Source organism: Rhinoraja longicauda, chromosome 3 (genome assembly GCF_053455715.1).
Source record: "Rhinoraja longicauda isolate Sanriku21f chromosome 3, sRhiLon1.1, whole genome shotgun sequence".
NCBI classification, from domain to species: domain Eukaryota; kingdom Metazoa; phylum Chordata; class Chondrichthyes; order Rajiformes; family Arhynchobatidae; genus Rhinoraja; species Rhinoraja longicauda.
Genome location: NC_135955.1, coordinates 81,638,270 through 81,658,628, shown reverse-complemented (window position 1 = coordinate 81,658,628; position 20,359 = coordinate 81,638,270). Strand labels below are relative to the sequence as shown.

At 42.3% G+C, this 20,359-nt stretch overlaps 1 protein-coding gene and 1 long non-coding RNA gene across 2 annotated transcripts in view; one reads left to right on the top strand and one right to left on the bottom strand.

Annotated features, from left to right (window-relative positions):
• tmem161b (transmembrane protein 161B) overlaps positions 1-10,606 on the bottom strand; it is a 59,580-nt gene extending 48,974 nt beyond the window's left edge. Inside the window, exons 1-2 of the mRNA XM_078396520.1 lie at positions 9,845-10,606; positions 1,999-2,102 (exon numbers count right to left, since the gene is read on the bottom strand). Coding sequence (XP_078252646.1) covers positions 1,999-2,102; positions 9,845-9,847 — 107 coding nt within the window. The 5' untranslated portion in view covers positions 9,848-10,606. The remainder of the gene's footprint in view (positions 1-1,998; positions 2,103-9,844) is intronic.
• On the top strand, positions 10,391-19,850 carry LOC144592131 (uncharacterized). The gene is made up of 3 exons (XR_013547095.1): positions 10,391-10,525; positions 11,032-11,139; positions 19,288-19,850. It is a non-coding gene; the product is annotated as an uncharacterized LOC144592131 (long non-coding RNA).
• Positions 19,851-20,359: the final 509 nt, after the last annotated feature.

The following is a 20,359-nucleotide window of genomic DNA, read 5'->3' as shown; positions in this document are numbered from 1 at the left end:
AAGGGATTACCTTAATCTGACAATATGTTCAGCATTGACATCCCAGGCCGAGGAGCCTGATCTTTGCCATAGGGATCACAATTAGGTAAAAGCAAAATCCAGAAATGTTACTCTTAGGGCTGACATTCAGATTGATTGAACACGAGATGAGGAAAAACTTTTTCAGTCAGAGAGTCGTGAATCTGTGGAATTCTCTGCCTCAGAAGGCAGTGGAGGCCAATTCTCTGAATGCATTCAAGAGGGAGCTAGATAGAGCTCTTAAGGATAGCGGAGTCAGGGGGTATGGGGAGAAGACAGGAATGGGGTACTGATTGAAAATGATCAGCCATGATCACATTGAATGGCGGTGCTGGCTCGAAGGGCCGAATGGCCTCCTCCTGCACCTATTGTCTATTGAATACGAAAAACTGATCAGAACAATTACATTAAAAAATGTATGTTAATGTTCTGAATATATTCTGTGACAAATATTTATTGGTATTTATGGCAAGTGGTGTCATAACAGTCAGTATTCTTAGAACACTACTGCATGAAAAGATTGCTATACTTTTGTAGGTGTTGGGGTGCGTGCAAATGGGCAAGGAAAGATTTCATCTAAATTCTTCCCTAATAAGTACAGGAGACGAGAGAATCATTCCAAACTGGATGAGATTATAACAACTGAACAGATAAATTAAATTAAAGATGAATTCAATAAATTAAATTTAATTAATTAAAGAGCTATGTGCATCAAAACAGATATAAAATGTCCATGGAGAATGTCAAGGGAGGTTTTGCTGATAAACCTTTGATATTTTGTTCTCCAGCAAACAGGTAAGAGGGCTGTCCACAATAACCTTAAGTAAATACAAGAAACAGAAATAACACGGTTGAAATTCATCTGGGGATGAAATTTCCTTCACTAGAAGTTTCAGATGGGTGGCATTTAAAATTAAAACAACATTTAAAAAGGAAGAAAAAGAATGTGTGGGCGGCACGGTGGCGCAGCGGTAGAGTTGCTGCCTTACAGCGAATGCAGCGCCGGAGACTCAGGTTCGATCCTGACTACGGGCGCCGTCTGTACGGAGTTTGTACGTTCTCCCCGTGACCTGCGTGGGTTTTCTCCGAGATCTTCGGTTTCCTCCCACACTCCAAAGACGTACAGGTATGTAGGTTAATTGACTGGGTAAATGTAAAAATTGTCCCGAGTGTGTGTGGGATAGTGTTAATGTGCGGGGATCGCTGGGCGGCGCGGACTCGGTGGGCTGAAGGGCCTGTTTCCACGCTGTATCTCTAAATCTAAAAAAGAATGGGATAAAGGGTACCTGTAAAAGAACATTTAAAATTGAGTAAAGGAAGTTGTTAAATGATAGCAATATGAACATTATGTTAAAGGAGACAAAATAAAATAGAAAATTTATTTGCCAAATCCAGAGTGTGCTACCAACTAAAAGGGGATAGGTAAAGAGAATGGCAAAAGAATTGGCAAAGAAAGCCAGGATCCTAACAAAAGCCACAAGACTGCTGACCACTTCACTGGCACTAATGTTTTATAATAATTTAACATTCACATATACATTTCACCTCAAAGTTTTCTTTACTGATTGTGTGGGTATTATGTATTATGATTCCTCTTTTGTTTAATATTAATCAGAAATATCTTCTAGTTTTACCCCAAACACTGGCCTGTGTTTATCTGACATACTTCCAAATTTTATGATTGTTTCAAATGTTTTCACCTGTTGTACCTTACAAACATCTGCAAAATTTGATTTGTCTTTTTATTCTCAGAAAGAACAGCCCATTTTCTCCTTAACCAATATTGTGCGCAGTAATAAAACTGAAAAAACATCCCATAAATTGCACAAACATGCTTCCGATTTCTTATGTAATGCACAATGGTATGGTTTGAATGGTGTAGGGTGGAAATGGAGGAATTGTTAAAAATCCATTTAGATTCACGAGCAGCAAATGCCAAAAAAATGCCCCATAACCACCTTTTTAAAATAGTCTCCATACCTTCCATTGCAAAGCAACCAACGAGCAAACGAGTAGTGGGGTGTAATCTTCTGTATGATGCTGGCCATTACCATAGTAACCACTAATTGCACGCCTATCACTCCCTGGAATGGAAAAATATCAAGGTGAACAATAGCTTTTTATAAATTGGACAACTAAAATGTATTTAAAAATTAACAGTAGGAGCCAAAGCATGCATTGATATCTGTCTTGCCAAGCAACAGCTTACTCACTTTGTAAAGCATCACAAAGATTGGACCCAAAGCTATTGTATTACAATCAGATTAGCTCGGAAAATTAAAACAGACACTGATACAGAGCAAATCCATGGAAAATATTTTTCTTGGGACCACAGGATGGCAGTTCAGGTCATCGGCCTAAAATAATAACTTTTCCAAACTGCTAATACTTCCAGCATTACTGTAGAAAGCCTGGTTAGGTTTTTGTCACATTAATATGTGAAAAACAAATATAAAGATATCAGAACATAACAATTAAGACTAGCATTCATACACAAATGTGAAGCAGAGATTAGTCTAAAAATATTGTCAGAATTTCTGGGTCAAATTTATATATAATTATTTAATTAGAGACAGCGTGGAATCAGACCCTTCGGCACAACTCGTCCATGCTGATCAAGATGTTCCATCCAAGCTTGTCCCATTTCACTGCAATTCATCCCATATCCCTCTAAACCTTTCCTATCCACATACCTGTCCAAACATTTTTTAAATGTTGCTATTGTTCAGTCCTCACCTACTTCCTCTGGCAGCTCATTCCATTTACCAGCCACAGGTGGGCTGAATCACATTGACGAGCCAAAATACAGAAAAGAGATAATAACCTCTCCCTCAATGTCAGCAAGATGAAGGAGCTAGCTATTGACTTCAAGCAGCATGGTGGTCTACATGCCCCAATCAGCATCAATTGTGCCAAAGTGAAATAGTTGAGAGCTTCAAGTTCCTTCAAGTTAATATTACCCATGATCTGTTATTGACAGCCAAGAAGGCATACCCATCTGTATGAAAAGGTTGCCCATCTGATTTCTATATCTTTCCCCTCTCAAACCTATGCCTCTAGTTTTTGATTTTGATTCACTGGGAAAAAGACTATGTGCATGCACCCTATCTATTCCCCCTCATGATCCGATCCAAGATTACCCCTCAACCTCACCCTTGTACAACTGTTACATAACAACCCAATTGCTGTACTCAATTCTCTGACTGATGATGGTCAGCATGAAAAAAGCCTTCTTCACCACCCTATCTACTTGTGACACCACTTTCAGGGAAATATCCCTCTGCTCTACCTACTCTATTTAATAGAAGACTGCAAGAGCTCACTAGGAGATTTTAAAGTTACCCTGATATGAGTGTTCAACATAGCTAAAGTTTTACATACAACTAAAATTCTTACATTTTTATCAGGGATATACAGAGAGAAAAACAGAATAGCAATGAAAACTGGCCACCCGGATCTAGATGTCATTTTATTTACCTTCATTGTGAATTGCATAATTCTAATCCCTTTTCCTCGAATCCTTTTGTATTCATACATTATCTAATCTAATCTAATCCTGTATGTTTCCACACTAACAATGAGGATTGAACCAAGGTCTCCGGCTCTGAGCCAGCAACTCAACCAACTATGCCGCTGTGCTACCATTACCACTCACCCCAGTAAACCTGGCAACAAACACATCACCTAACCATTATAAAAGCAGGCTTATCTGCTGAGAATTGCCTGTGTTTTCTGCTTTAATTTCAAATTTGCTTGTTAAGTTCTTTTTAATAACCAAAATTATACACTTTGCTGCATCTAAACTCTCAATCACCCCTAACAATCCTTTTTTGGCACCTTAGCACACAAGAGCTACAGTGCCAGTCTATTGCCGAGGGGTGGATATACAAGAAGCAGCTGGAGCCATTTTCACTGGAGTATAGGAAGATGAGGAGTGAGCTTATAGAGGTAGATACAATCATAATGAGTGCATACTCCAGAGCAAGGTGGATGGTCCTAGTATATTTCCCAAGGTATGGGAGTCTAAAACTAAATGGCATAGATTTAAAGAGAGTTTCATGGAGCCATTGTGCATGGAAACAGGCCCTTTGGCCCAGCTTGCCCATGCGACAAAGGTACCCAACCTACACTCGTCCCATCTGCCCGCATTTGGCCCATATCCCTCTAAACCTTTCCTTTCCATGTACCTGTCCAAATGTATTTTAAATATTGTTATAATTGTTGCCACAACTACCTCTTCCAGCAGCTCATTCCATATACCACCATCCCGTGTGAAAAATTTCCTCCTCAGATTCCCATTAAATCTTTCCCCTCTCAGCTTAAACCTATGTCCTCTGGTTTTTGATTACCCTGCTCTGGTTAAGGGGCTCTATGCATCTTCCCTATCTATTCCCCTCACAATCCTATACATCTCTGTGAGATCATCTCTCATCCTCCTATACTCCAAGGACTACAGTCCTCGCCTGCCCAACCTCAGGCGCTTGAGTTCTGCCAACATCCCTGTAAATCTTTGCTGCATTTTTTCCAGCGTAACAACATCTTCCCTATAGCAGCGTGACCAAAGCTGAACACATTACTCCAACTGTAGACCAAAATGCTGGAGTAACTCAGCGGGTCAGGCAGCATCTCTGGAGAGAAGGAATAGGCGACGTTTCGGGTCGGGACCCTTGTTCAGACTGATGACAGGGGAGGGGACAGGACAAAGATAGCATGTAGTAGGAGACAGGAAGACTAGTGGGAGAAATGAAAAGGAGAAGGAGAAAGAGAGAGACAGAGGAACTATCTGAAGTTAGAGAAGTCAATGTTCATACCACTGGGGTGTAAACTGCCCAAGCGAAATATGAGATGGTTTTTCCAATTTGCGCTGGGCCTCACTCTGACAATGGAGGAGGCCCAGGACAGAAAGGTCAGATTGGGAATGGGAGGGGGAGTTGAAGTGCTGAGCCACCGGGAGATCAGGTTGGTTAAGGCGGACTGAGCGGAGGTGTTGAGCGAAACGATCGCCGAGCCTGCGCTTTGTCTCGCTGATGTAAAGAAGTTGACATCTGCAACAGCGGATACAATAGATGAGGTTGGAGGAGGTGCAGGTGAACCTCTGCCTTATCTGGAAAGATTGTTTGGGTCCTTGGATGGAGTCGAGGGGGGAGGTAAAGGGACAAGTGTTGCATCTCCTGCAGTTGCTGGGGAAAGTACCTGGGTAGGGGGTGGTTTGGGTGGGAAGGGATGAGTGGACCAAGGAGTTATGGAGGGAATGGTCTCTGTGGAAAGCAGAAAGGGGTGGAGATGGGAAGATGTGGCCAGTAGTTGGATCCTGTTGGAGGTGGCGGAAATGTTGGAGGATAATTTGTTGTATGCGACGGCTGATGGGGTGGAGGGTGAGGACAAGGGGGACTCTATCCTTGTCATGAATAGGGAGAGGGTGAGCAAGAGAGGAGCTGCAGGATATAGAGGTGACCCTAGTGAAAGCCTCATCTATAATGGAAGAGGGGAACCCCCATTTCCTAAAGAATGAGGACATCTCCGATACCCTAGTATGGAACACTTCATCCTGGGCGCAGATGCAGTGTAGACGGAGGAATTGGGAGTAGGGGGATAGAGTTTTTACAGGAAACAGGGTGGGAAGAAGTGTAGTCAAGATAGCTATGGGAGTCAGCAGGTTTGTAGTGGATGTCGGTCACTAGTCTGTCTCCTGTAATGGAGATGGTGAGATCCAGAAACGGTAGGGAGATGTTGGATATGGTCCAAGTATATTTAAAAGTAGGATGGAAATTAGTGGTGAAATTTATGAAGTCAGTGAGTTCTGCATGGGTATAAGAGGTAGTACCAATGCAGTCGTAAATGTAGCGGAAGTAGAGTTTGGGGATGGGGCCAGTGTACGCCTGGAACAGGGATTGTTCGACGTACCTTACAAAGAGGCAGGCATAGCTGGGGCCCCTGCGAGTGCCCATAGCTACACCTCGGATTTGGAGGAAGTGGGACGAGTCAAAGGAGAAGTTGTTGAGGATAAGAACCAGTTCTGCTAGGCGGAGGAGAGTATTGTTAGATGGAGATTGGCTGGTTCTGCGGCCGATGAAGAAACGGAGGGCTTCATGACCATCCCGGTGGGGGATGGAGGTGTAGAGTGACTGGACATCCGTAGTAAAGATGAGGGAGTGGGGGCTTGGAAAACGGGTTATTGAGGCGACGGAGAACATGCGAGGTGTCTTGGACATGGGTATACTCCAACTGTGGTGCCTTGTACAGCTGTAACGTAAAAGATTAGAGAAGGGAAAGATTTCTTAGAATATAAATATACAAAAGTACAGTAGGAACTGGCCCTGCAGCCTCCAAAGAGACATGAGACGCTACCTTTTCAGGCTGGTGGCAATTACAATGTTTAAAAGGCATTTGGAATAGCGGAAAGCAAAGGCTTAAAAGGATGCAGACCAAAGGCAGGTAAATGCGACCAAATCTTAAAAAGTTCATAAGTAATTGGAGCAGTAGTCCATTTGTCCATCGAGTCTACTTTGCCATTCAATCATGGCTGACCTATCTTTCTCTCTCAACCCAATTCCCCTGCCTACTCCCCATAACCATTGACACCCTTATAAATCAAGTACCTGTCAATTGCCACTTTAAAAAATACCAAAATACTTGGCCTCCACAACTGCTGTGGCAATGAATTCCACAGATAAACCATCCTCTGGCTAAAGAAATTACTCCTCATCCCCTCTCTAAAGGTATGTACTTTTATTCTTATTATATCATATAGATATCTTTGTTGGCATAGACGTTGGACCAAAGGGCCTGCTTCCGTGCTATATACCTCTATGGCTATAAAAGCAAGAGTTGCAGGACTCATCCTTACACTAACCTCTTCCCATAACCAAGGTTCTGAACACTCTTGCCAGGCAAAACAACAATTGAGTGGTAGCACTTTCAATCGTCTTGTTTGACCTTGGCCTTCTCCACGCTCCACATTGAGGTGATTGCTTTGTTGATCATCCATCGATTTACAATCTTTTGGTCTGATGCCATTTTAATTCTCTACCTAAATTCATAAGATCATCAGTGATAGGAGCAGAATTAGGCCATTCGGCCCATCGAGTGTACTCCGCCATTCAATCATGGCTGATTTATCACTCCCTCCTAACCCCATTCTCCTGCCTTCTCCCCATAACCTCTGACACCCGTACTAATCAAGAATCTATCTATCTCTGCCGTAAATATATCCACTGACTTTGCCTCCACAGCCTTCTTTGGCAAAGAATTCCAGAGATTCACCACCCTCTGACTAAAGAAATTCCTCCTCATCTCCTTCCTAAAAGAACGTCCTTTAATTCTGAGGCTATGACCTCTAGTCCTAGACTCTCCCACTAGTGGAAACATCCACTCTATCCAAGCCTTTCATTATTCAGTACATTTCAATGAGGTTCCCTCTTATTCTTCTAAACTCCAGTGCCATCAAATGCTCATCATATGTTAACCTACTCATTCCTGGGATCATTCTTGTAAACCTCCTCTGGACCCTCTCCAGAGCCAGCACACTCCTCCTCAGATATGGTGCCCAAAATTGCTCACAATATTCCAAATGTGGCCTGATCTGCACCTTATAGAGCCTCAGCATTACATCCCAATTTTGTATACAAGCCATCTCAAAATTAATGCTAGCATTGTGTTGGCTTTCTTTACTACCGATTCGACTTGCAGATAACTTTTTGGGAATCCTGCACCAGCACTCCCAAGTCCCTTTGCACCTCCAATTTCTGGATTCTCTCCCCATTTATAAAATAATCTACACCTTTATTTCTGATAACAAAATATATGACTCCACACTTTGCTTCACAAATACCACCAACTCTCTCTTGAATGCACTGCCTGAGAGAGTGGGATTGAAGATGGATCGCTGACACCATTTAGGTAGTCCAGATGAGCACATGAGTCACCTGGGCATAGAAAGCTAGAGACAAGTCCTGGAAGATAGGATTAATGCAGAAGAGTCCCCACGAGCAAGTATTGATCAGATGGGCCGAATAATGTTTCCGTACTGTAGGATTCTTTGACCTTCTGCACTGTTCCAATTAAGTTCAATGCCATTTGGCAGAATACCACTTCATTTTTTGATTAGTACTTCACACTCCTCCAAACACCAATTTAAACAATTTGAGATCACAACCACCATGTCCTATTTTTTTGCATTCCAAGTAGTAGAACCAGCTGTTCCCATTTACCACCCCCCACAGTCCATGTTTCTTGACCTTTTGCTTTCCACTTTTGCCTTGCACCATTAGAAGCATAGAAAAATAGGTGCAAGAGTAGGCCATCGGCCCTTCGAGCCAGCACCACCACGGTAGCGCAGCGGTAGAGTTGCTGCTTTACAGCGAATGCAGCGGCGGAGACTCAGGTTCGATCCTGACTACGGGTGCTGCACTGTAAGGAGTTTGTACGTTCTCCCCGTGACCTGCGTGGGTTTTCTCCGAGATCTTCGGTTTCCTCCCACACTCCAAAGACGTACAGGTATGTAGGTTAATTGGCTGGGTAAATGTAAAAATTGTCCCTAGTGGGTGTAGGATAGTGTTAATGTACGGGGATCACTGGGCGGCACGGACTTGGAGGGCCGAAAAGGCCTGTTTCCGGCTGTATATATATATGATATGATCATGGCTGATCATCTAAAATCAGTACCCCATTCCCGCTTTCCCCCCCCCCCATATCCCTTAATTCCTTTAGCCCAAGGAGCTAAATCAAGAGCTAGAGCATTACCTATGCCACATATCCATTCCAGCCACCACTTTAATGGATCTTGCCTCTTTTTCCCCCTCTCACTTGCCTCTGTAATTCCTATGAACATTACCAGTATCTATTTAATTTCAGAAATATTCCAGTGATTAAACATTGTGGGATAACCAAAGAAAACCTATTTGTGAAGTATTTTTAAGACAAGGGCATAAAATGAAGCAAAACACTGAAGAATTAGTGAATTTTGACAAGAGATCAAGAACACCTGATAGAAAATAGCATGCATGACCCTGAATGACCGTCACCGTAAACCAATGACAAATCTTTCAGACAATTCGTTGCATCGCACACTCTAACTCGACCTGCAATTTCCTGACTAAGTTTACTATTTTGTTGAAGCGTAAAAATTGCTTATTTCTGACATTGAGGGTGCGCGTCCTCGCACTTTCCCGACCATTTCCCACTCTCCTGTTGCTGCCTAACCTCCTGAAGGTAACCTCTACTTTCGTTTTTGGCTCTCGCACTGATCCACAGAGCGGAAATAGATTACTGTCACCTTCTTTCACCGAAGAAAGGTCTCGACCCGAAAGGTCGCCTATTCATTTTTCTCCAAAGCTGCTGCCTGTGGCCCACTGATTGACTCCAGTGGCATTTTGTGTCTGTTTGCCATCGGTTCACTTTGTCAGTGGGCTGTGAGGGAGGGAGACACCGACCCCTCTCGTCTGAAGAAGAGTCTCGACCCGAATGGCCACCCATCCCTTCTCTCCAGAGATGCTGCCTGTCTGTTCCGCTGAGTTGCTCCAGCATTTTTTGTGTGTCTATCTTCAGTTTAAACCAGCATCTACAGTTCCTTCCTCATAAGGGATAAGAGTAGAATTAGGCAAATCTGCCCATCGAGTCCACTCTGCCATTCAATCATGGCTGATCTATCTCTCCCTCCTAACCCCATTCTCCTGCCTTCTCCCCATAACTCCTGGCACCCGCGCTAATCAAGGTGTGCTTCCTGCACCCCTTCTCTCTCTCTCTCTCTCCCCCCCCCCCCCCCCCAATCCCGGATCCACAGCCATGTCGACTGCGGCCAGGACAAGCCAGACTACCCCAGACTCACCATGTTGCCGGGTGTCTCCGCTCCGGGAAGGTGAGTGCAGGGACGTGGCTCGCCCACGCTGCGACCATGGGCCTCGCCGTTCCGGGGCAGTCCGTGTGTCTGCTGTCGTGTGGAGCCGGGCCGGCGGTGTGGGAGTCGGGCCTTGTGTCGGCTATCGTGTGGAGCCGGGCCGGGCGGAATGAGTTCGGGGACCGTGCCTTGTGTCGGGGGCCGTTCCAGGACCGTCCGTGTGTCTGATGTCGTGTGGAGCCGGGCCGGGCGGAGTGGGGTCGGGGGCCGGGCCGGGTCTGGTCTTGTGTCGGCTGTCGTGTGATGCCGGGCCGGGAGCCGGCTTTGAATCAACAGACCGGCGCCATGTCTCCCCCTCCACTGCAGCTGGAGGTCACCGAGGACCCACGCCGCGCCGCCCCGCTCCCGCCTCCACAACAAACCGCACCTCTCCGGGAAAAACCCCAATATACACCCCACCAACCAGCACCATCATCTCCAACTCAGCCTCGGAAATATAATTATTCCCAGCTTCTCCGACGCCTGCAAACAGTAGAAGATGGGACAGACACAACGTGCTGAAGTAACTCAGCCTGACAGGCGGCATCTCTGGCGAGAAGAAGGAATGGGCGGCGTTTCGGGTGGAGACCCTTCCTCAGACTGAGAGGGAGACTAGAGATAAGGAAGGGTGAGGTGTGTAAACGGCAGATTATAAGTAGAAGCAGCCGGTTGACCATCGCGGAAGATGGGCAGCAGTTGTCCTCCACATGATTGGTGACGGTAACCATCCGCGACAGGGAGGTTGAAAGGCCCCCTGCCGCCGCCGGGCGACAGCGAGTTAAAGGGGCCGCGCGGCCGCCATCTAGTTGAGGTCGCTGAGCGTCAGATCCCCGGCAGCTTGTGGGCAGTGGCGTGAACATGAAGCGCTACCAACACAGCTCCTCCTGGAATTAACGTCCTTCTGGTGATCCTGCACAGTTATAGCGACCAATACCGTTTGGATTTGCCGCCCAAAAGGACAAGAAATGTTTGTTTTGTAGAGCAATAACCACAATCCTACAGAACTCAGTTAAATCTTGTACATGGATGCTGAGTGAGGCCAGGCAGTTATACTTGTGCTGGCAGAGACTGTGTTTCATTGATTGCGCACTGAGTGGTTGTAATATGTTTTGTACTCTGTTCTCTTTTTTTAACTGCAGTCACCCCACTGGAGAAGTATTTGCATTGGGGGGAAAAAATAGCGAATTCACCCACAAGCAGCTCAATGAGTTTATTAAAATCCGTCTCATCATGACATTCAGTTAACGGTAAGTCAAAGCGTTATGTCGATGCAAAATGTAACCAGATGCAACGTGAACTGTAATCAATCACAAAATGCGAACTATCCAATATTTCGTAAGCTATTTCACACCCGACAAACGCAATGCATAAAGACACTCCTTTCTAAATCTTTGGCACTCCCTACAAATTCCGTCTGTTAGTCATGCAAATGTTTTTCGTGACTATTTGATTTTTTTTCCTTCAAATTTATAACTATTTCTCCCAAATCAGAATACTGTAATTAATTTTCTTTTTAAAATGTTAAAAGTGTCAAGGGTTACACAAAATCAGGATGCTTTTTCTGACAAAGTAAACCAAAGACAGACAGACACAAAAGGCTGCTGGAGTCAGGCAGCATCTTCGTAGACTTTTCAAAAAACAATAACCCTAGTCATTTGAGTTACATTCTACAGTGAATTAGAATAAAACAATAATGACATAAATATTTAAATTAACTTTGAATGTTATAAATTTCACTGTTTTAAAATTTAAAGCAAAGCAGTTACATGAATGAAGACAGAATGGACTTTGTGATATCACTACAAAACTGAAGTTGATGGGTAACAACCGGAAAGCCCTCCAATGCTAAAGGAAGATGATTGAGATTTTCGGGGTCTAATTTTGTAAACACTGGCTATTGCTGCAGAAATTCATCAGGGCAGTGTCGTAGGCTCAACTATCTCAATTTACCTTATTGATAAAATATCTTCTGTCCTTAAGCCTGAAGTAGGAATGTTCACTGATGATTCTACAAGCCACTTTCCATTTTGAACTTCTGTAGAAACTTTCTACTAGAAAGTACGAAATCCATGTGTACAAGGCTCCAGCAATATTCAGTCATTGTCTGATCAAAAGCAAGTAACATTTGCACCACATAAACAGCAATTAATGCCTAACTCCAGCTAGAGAGAGAGCATTACTGCCTGTATTGTAATTCAATGGCATCACTGTCACAGAGTTCCCACCATCAACATCTAAGATAACACTAGACCAAGTGGACCCGTTGGGCCCAAACATCTCCTGCATTGGGAAAATGGCAGTAGGTTCCCTATTATGTCAAATATAATAACAATAACCCCAATACAATGATACTTCAATAATCTGGTAGATGGACAGTATTAGAACACATTTTCCCATTAATCAGTTAAGTTTCAAAAGAGTGCGGGAACAGAGCCATGGTGAGTGGAATTGACACAGTGCGTGATGGCTCACAACTAATGTGACATTTAAGGGAACGCACAGAGAACATGGATAGATCACATTTTGGGTCAAGGCCTTTTTTCAGACAGTGTCTTGGAGTCTGAAGTAGGAATGTTCACTGATGTTTCAGACTGTGTCTTGGAGTCTGAAAAAGGATCTCTATTTGAAATGTTTCCTATCCATGTTATCTGGAGATGCTGCCTGACCTGCTGAGTTATTCTAGTACTTTGTGTCCTTTTGTGCATTAGCCAGCATCTGCAGTTCCTGGTTTCCACAGGAATCAGGGAGAGGCAGTGGCAAAGGGAGAGGAATCAGTAGGACTGTTAACATAGAGCAGCAGGAAGAGCAGAAGATGTTTGTATTAACTGCTTATGCATAGTAAAAAACTTGTATGCCACCTGCACATCTTCACCTCAGTTCATGAATCTCTCAGCCTGCTGCCTGCCCAGTGAATTTAGCTGATCTTACTGTTTTCTATAATGTTGATTTTGCCGTAGTAGATGTCCTCTGAGTAGTAGTCAAGGTATGAAACTATCAATATTCACAGCCTGATTGGAAGCTGCGTTCTTCTGGTTCACAGAGATATTCTCCATATTTTCATTTTACCCCTGTGGTGTCAAGTTGGAAAAAACCCCACAACATGTAAGTAAACAAATATAGTATAAATGAAACAGAATAAATTCTTCTTTACAGGTGAACAGGAGCAATTGAACTACAAGGAGAGACAGAAGGAGCAGGAAAAGAACTGGGCATGGGAGGGAGAAAACAATGACAGGACACCCAGCAGAAATAGGGGAGGCAATGTTTGATATCTTCCCTCCCCTTCCCTTCCCTCCCATCATGATATCTTCCCTCCCCTTCCCTTCCCTCCCACCATGATATCTTCCCTCCCCTTCCCTTCCCTCCCACCATGACCCCACCTGATCTATCCTTTCCCTAATTTTTCAGCTCTTTCTCCAATTGACAATTACCTCTCCATCTCTCACCCAATCCTTCACTATTCATCACCCCTGATCCGTTCCTCTATACAAATCTTCAACACCCGTTTCTCTCCTCAATGAGAGTAGGCTGCAGAGAAGGAGACATTGTGGGTATTTAGTGTAAGGTCTATTCAATCAAGCATACTCTTGGTTTGGTATGATTCCCACACACCGAGACACATGTTATACACCTACAATTGCATTGTATACAGTTACAATGTTTGATATCCAGCTCTCTATTCAAAGTTGCACTATCAGCACCATTAGAAAAACGTTTACACCAGCAATTACAGCAGACGGAAATAGTGTATGCAAGAATACTTTAAGTTTTACATTTAAAGAATGCAAACCTTTCCTGACCTGAATAACATCACTCTTCAAGCCTTTAAACTCCTTGACCAAACCTTGGATTTTACTCTCCCATTTGCCCTCAGAGTCCTATCTCTACTTCACTCAACATCTATTACCTGGACACTCTGCAATGCGAGCAACTACCTGATCTGGTATCCTTTGCAGCTTGATTGAAAGAAATCCAAGAACCAGGATAATAGGCTGCTCATCTCATTTTGGGGCATTTGCTTAAAATGTAACTAATGGTCGAGGAGGACTAAAATAATCTCAAATGCATGCTGCTTTCAGTTTGACAGAATAATTCAAGTTGCACTGATACCACAGCAACTAAGGTTGGCTGAAATTTAAACTCCCAGTATGTACCAGTGTCTTCAATGTTAAAAAGTGTTTGCGAATAGTTGGGTAGGCTTGCTCAAAACCATGAGAAAATCTTACTGTTGGGTTGATCAATGCCACATAAATTTAAATATTGGGACCTACTTTCATAATTAATGTAACACATCAATAAATATTTATTCTTCCCACGTTTTATTTCAGCTTTTCAGATGGAGCTCTAACGATATTTTTTGTGATTTTCAAATAAAGTCACTGGAAAAAATGTGCTAAAAGAACAATCTACTTTTCTTTGTGGCAGTATTTTTGGTGCAATGCTATTGGTGGTTACCAGGGAAATGAGCAAGGGCTGTATAAGTCTTTGGTATCATCACCCCACTACAGTCAGTCACATAGAAATCTGGCTTGTACTAAGACTCAAGGATAACAGGATTTGCTGACCCAGTGGCTTGCCAAAATAAAAATCACTGGAATACACCTCCCAACATCAGGTGACTTTTGCATGTTGTTCATCTACTGTTGATACATTGCATTAAATATCTAATCCTTGAATAATAATTGATTAGGATTATAATTCCAATCATCAAACTGCACAGCAAAAATATTAAAACCCTCCTGTGTACCAGTTACGATTAAGTTTAAACTTCTTTAAAAGATTGGTTGGAATATTACTTTCTAGAATTTTCAGACTGTCATTCTTGTCCATGGGAACATATACTTATAGAGTAAAGTTTTAATACATTGGTATATAGGGAGCTCATTGAGTAAGTGGTTGGAGTACTGTACCTTCGCCATGGGCTTATGTTTGAATCAAATCAAGATGTATACCTCTTCAATACCTGTAAAGATCACATATGAAATTGGACACAAATTGCTGAAGTAACTCAGCAACCCTGGAAAAACATGGATAGGTGATGTTTCAGATTGGGACCCTCTTCAGACACTCTTGTTTCTACAGATGAAATTAGTTAAGGTTGCACAATCAGTTCTTTACAGGCAAGGAAATGTGGCATAAAATGTCAATATGTTATATTATTGCTCAGAACAGCCACACCATAAATAAGGAAGAGAATTAAAAAATCATATTGGTGCATTGAATAAACTTAATAGGAGAGCACAAAAAGTTTTGGAGTACAACTGGCTCTGAAAATATATACAAGGTACACTTGATTCTGTTGTTGCAAATTTCCATCAATAGCATCATCTTGAAAACATTAAATTCGTTTTAAAAAAACAAGGTATTGTAATAATTATTTTGTTTTGGCAGCTGGTATCAGAGTGTATTGTGTAAGTATCCTATTTTCAATGGTGTTTATTTTGGCAATGGTGATATTTTTTGCAAGAAATAACTCAAGTCATCCATATGAAATGGACAAAGCATATTCTAGGGTGTCATCGTCCAATGTCAAGAGAAAATAAAATATCTTACAGCAGCAACATTTTACGATTGCTGAAATGTTTTAGCATTCTAACCCATTAGTGATTGATTCTTAACTGTCTCTGGAATTGGTCAAGCAAGGAATTCAGTTGCATTAAAACTACAAACTGGTAGTTGAAAAGAGCATACAACCAGCTTCTGAAGGTGACCTTAAATGCAGGCATAGTAGTGAAGCCAAAATCTAAAAATGAAATAAAACTTATGCAGCACCTGAGGAAAACTGCCATATTATGTCAGAGGCAGTGACAGGATTTGATATCTTCGAATTTAACCTTCACCACAGAGCAATGTCATTGTATGGTTACCACAGTCCTGGAACATTTAAGTCCATACCAAATTGTTGCTCGGAACATTTAAAAAAAAGTCATTTAATAATAAACAGACCTATTTTTCCTAGGGCAAAATATTTCATTTTTTAATTGGATGCTAATTTTGGCATATGAGTGGACACTGCTAATTGTTTAAGTTGCATGTTTTGCAAATTTTGGAGCATTATCCATGACACATGGCTATAAGGACATATGCATGTAATCACATGGACATTATGAGTCATTTAGTTCAACTTTGCAATATGAAGACAGTCAAATATCAGTTTTGGATGGGTATCACTGAAAGGGAGAGACCAAATGACTTAAAGTAGTGGACACCCATTATTCTTTTTCCGTGTCGGCAAAGCCACACATAATCAGAAGGCCAGAATATACAAATAGAAAAGCAAAACAGCCAAAATGACAGACAGAATTTGCTAGTTCTGGTACAAAATTTAAAAAGATTTGAGTTACTTGAAGCTGAATAATTTGATATTGAGACTACAAGGCTGTAATGACTCCAGATGGGAAATTATGTATTGCTACTCAAGCTTGTGTTGGGCCTTGATTTAAGATTGTAGGAGGCTACAGACAGGTAGTTCAGAGTCAGAGTGGGATGGGAAATTAAAATGGCATGTGGTCAGAAGTTCTAATTCACTCCAACAGACTGAATGCTGGTGCTCTGATAAGCAGGGGGTATGGGGAGAAGGCAGGAACGGGGTACTGATTGAGAATGATCAGCCATGATCACATTGAATGGCGGTGCTGGCTCGAAGGGCCGAATGGCCTACTCCTGCACCTATTGTCAATCATCCGATTGGTTTCTTCACTGTAAGGAAGATTACATTGTGACCAACAAATGCAATGCAAAAGATTTTAAGAAGTGCCAGTGAATTGCTATTTCAGCTGGAAAGCACTCTTTCGCCATTTCCTTTCCACCATTCATGGAACCAAACAGTCTTTCCCTGTGACGCAGTGGGCCCTAAGCAAATGGTGAGTCGGCAAATGGGATGAAGCAGCCCTGTGGTAGATTTGTTTCACTTAATTCTGTACCAACCATTTAGCTATCAAATGATGTGCAACATTTATCATCATCCCCTACACCTTGCTTTCTTTTTAGTGGCTGCTCAATTAGCCAAAGATGATGAGTCAACTAATGCACCTACTCTAAAATTAAAATAAACGGGCTCATCCAATCCATTCCAAATAGGAAAGGCCCAGTTGATTGACACTGCCGTGCATGCTTAAGTATGAATCAATACTTTTCCAGTGTTTAGAAGCATTGAAAGGGGCCAACCCACAACATGTACTCTGGTATGGGGGACAGCATATGTTACTCAGAAGGGCTCAGTCCCACCACCAGAGCTGAGTTGCTGAGGCTTGACATAGCTGACAGACTTGACCCATTCATGGGAATAAAATAACCAACCAGAAAGATGCATTGCCCTCACCCATTTACGAGTTGCCGAACTTACCTGTTTATGATGGAATTGGTAGGAATAACCACCACACAATGTTTATCAGAACAAGCTCCAGTCTTCACTCTGAGGACATCCTCTTTTGTGAGGAGTGGCATTGCATGGATCCAGAAACAGATCTAGTGGATCAAAGCTAGCTATGTGTAAATGGCTGTAGGTCATCATAACTTGAAACAACACGGTGTTACATATTCCTGACTCTATCAATATTATCTGCTATGGTTCATTGAACAGAAGGTGTCAGGAGCTTTTAGAGATATTGATTTACAGTCATCTAATATGATTTTTGAGAAATAAGACCAAGGGAAATTTGGCAAATTGAAGCCAGAATTAACTTGGATCTAGGATTGCTTTTGCGATTGAAAACCTGGGGGAAGTAATGCACTGCAGGGATCAATACTGGGACCCTTTAGTTTAGTTATTGTCACATGCACTGAGGTACAGGAAAAGCTTCTGTTTGCATGCTATCTGGTCAAAGAAAAGACTATACATGATTACAATCAAACCGTCCACAGTGCACAGATAAAGGGTACGACAAGGCAGGTAAAGTTCGATCAAAGATAGTTCAATGGTCTCCAATGAGGTAAATGGGAGGTCTATCAGGTGAGAGGACCTTTCTGTTGCTTGATAACAGCTGTGAAGAAACTCCTAGAATCTGAAGGTATGCCTTTTCAAACTTCTGTACCTCTTGTCTGATGGGAGAGGGAAGAAGAGGGAGTGACGGGGGTGAGACTGGTCCTTGATTATGCTGGTGGCCTTGCCAAGGCAACATGGTGTAGATGGAGTCAATGGAATGGAGGTTGCTTTCATGATGGTTTATTTAATATTTACTCTATTTAAATATTTTCATCTTTACTTCAAATACAACTAAGGCCTTGCCTATCGTTATCCACGTAATTTGTTCAAAACCTCTGAGAAGCTAACTTTATATCTGGTCCTGTGATCGTAAACAAATATAATTGCTCCATGATTGGTGGCTTTGCTTACAGCTACCAAAGCTCTAACGATAGGAATTAACTCATTAATCCTCTCAAATCTTTTAAGGCAATTTTTCTAATCTGCTTCTTTAACCAAATGTTTTGAGATTTGCCTTAATGTCTCCTCATAGTGCTACGTATCAAATATTTAAAAATAATGTTCCTGCATTTGAGGATGCTTTGATACAAAGTGGCTGTTTAAATCTGAGTTGATGATGTTAAGTGTCTATTTCCTCCATCCTCGATGATCCTTCTCACATCTCTTGGATTAGGGGGTATTGGCTACAACGAGTGGTTAAACAGACTTGAATTGTTTTCTCTGGAACTCTGGAGGTTGAAGGGAGATGTGATAGAGGTATATAAAATGATGAGAGGCAAAGATATGGTAGAAAATCAGAACCTTTTTCCCAGGGTGGAAATGTCAAAGATGAGAAGGCATAGCTTTAAGGAGAAAAGGGGCAAAGAAGAGCAGGGCAAGTTTTTTGTAATACAGAGGGTGGTGGGTGCCTGGAACCCACTGCCAGTAGTGGTAGTAGGGGAAGATATAATACCAGTTAAGAGGCTTTTAAAGAGGCATCTGGATATGCAAGGAATGGAGGGATATAGATCAAATGCAGGCTGATGAGATTAGTTTACCCTGGCATCATGTTCACCACAGACATTATGTACCAAGGGGCCTGTTCCTAGCTATACTTTTATTCACAAAATGCTGGAGTAACTCAGCAGGTCAGGCAGCATCTCGGGAGAGAAGGAATGGGTGACGTTTCGGGTCGAGACCCTTCATCAGACCCTTCTCCTGCCCCCCTAGCTATACTTTACTGTGTTCGGGTTAGTATGGGTGTTGGAGGTTATGAGGAGAAGGCAGGAGAATGGGGTTAGGAGGAAGAGATAGATAAATCATGATAAAATGGTGGAGTAGACTTGATGGGCTGAATGGCCTAATTCTACTCTTATCTCTTATGACTTACCTCTTCCATCCCACTTCCTCTGCAGCAATACCCTACAATCTTCTCACTTCCAGAATGCAGTTGCTATAAACATTAATCTCTGTCTTCTCAATTAACTTTTAGCGCCACCTAAAGCATCCAACTTACAGCATCTGAAGGCTTTTAGCTCAGCATTCATTGCAGCATGAGAAGAAACCACCCAACACCTAAGTGTTGCAGTTGAACTGCAGGCCATTTGTCTGCCTCCCTCTCATCCTTTAAACCTCTCCAAGGCTTGATGTCACATTAACACACCTGTCTGAATTTTTGATTAACACAGAATGGAAACAGGCCTTTTGCCCAAATGAGTCCACGCCAACCATTAATCACCCATTATGGACTGAAGAAGGAGCATCGTCTATCGAATCTCTGTCACATGGTAACAGGAAGAACATGCAAATTCCACCCAATTAGCACCTGAGGTCAGAATCAAACCAAAGTCTCTGGCACTGTGACGCACTGGGAAATTTGCAATGCTGTTGATGCTATGCTGAAACTAAATGAAACAAAATCCAACACTGAAGTTTCCTCAAGAGATGCAGAGCTAGGAACCAAGAGCTGGGAAGGATGATTAACCCAAATGTACCTTTAGTTGGTATGGACAGGGCAGGACAGATGGCCTCCTTGACTTCGTATCAAAGGTGCTTTGCCCAAAAATGCATTCAATACGGTTAAACTAGTGTCTTAAAGAAATTTAGCATAAACCTAGCTATTTTGCTTTGTTTTATCATCCAAGTATCTAGTATGTTTTATTGAGCATTTTGTTAGCTGTCTTGCCACTTACAAAAATCTATGGTAGTAAAACAAGATTAAATCTTCTGAGGACATATTCAGCCAATAATTGATATCAAAACAATGGATCATTTGGTAATGTTACCAAAGTTTTGGGCAATAATTTGCATTTTCAGTAGTAATTTGAAGAAGAAGAAATGAGGCAAACAGGTTTAGCAAAGGAAATTCAGAGCTCAGGGATTAGATAGTTAAATCCTAGCCAACAATAGAGGAATGAAGGATATTTTCATGGGATCATGGTTCTCAGATACAGTTCTAAGATGATTCTAGGACATTGGGAGATGAAATGGGCAGTGAGATGTAAAACCAAGTTGGATTTTGAATTTGTTCCTGGGTAGAGACCCAACAAAGATCACCTTACACA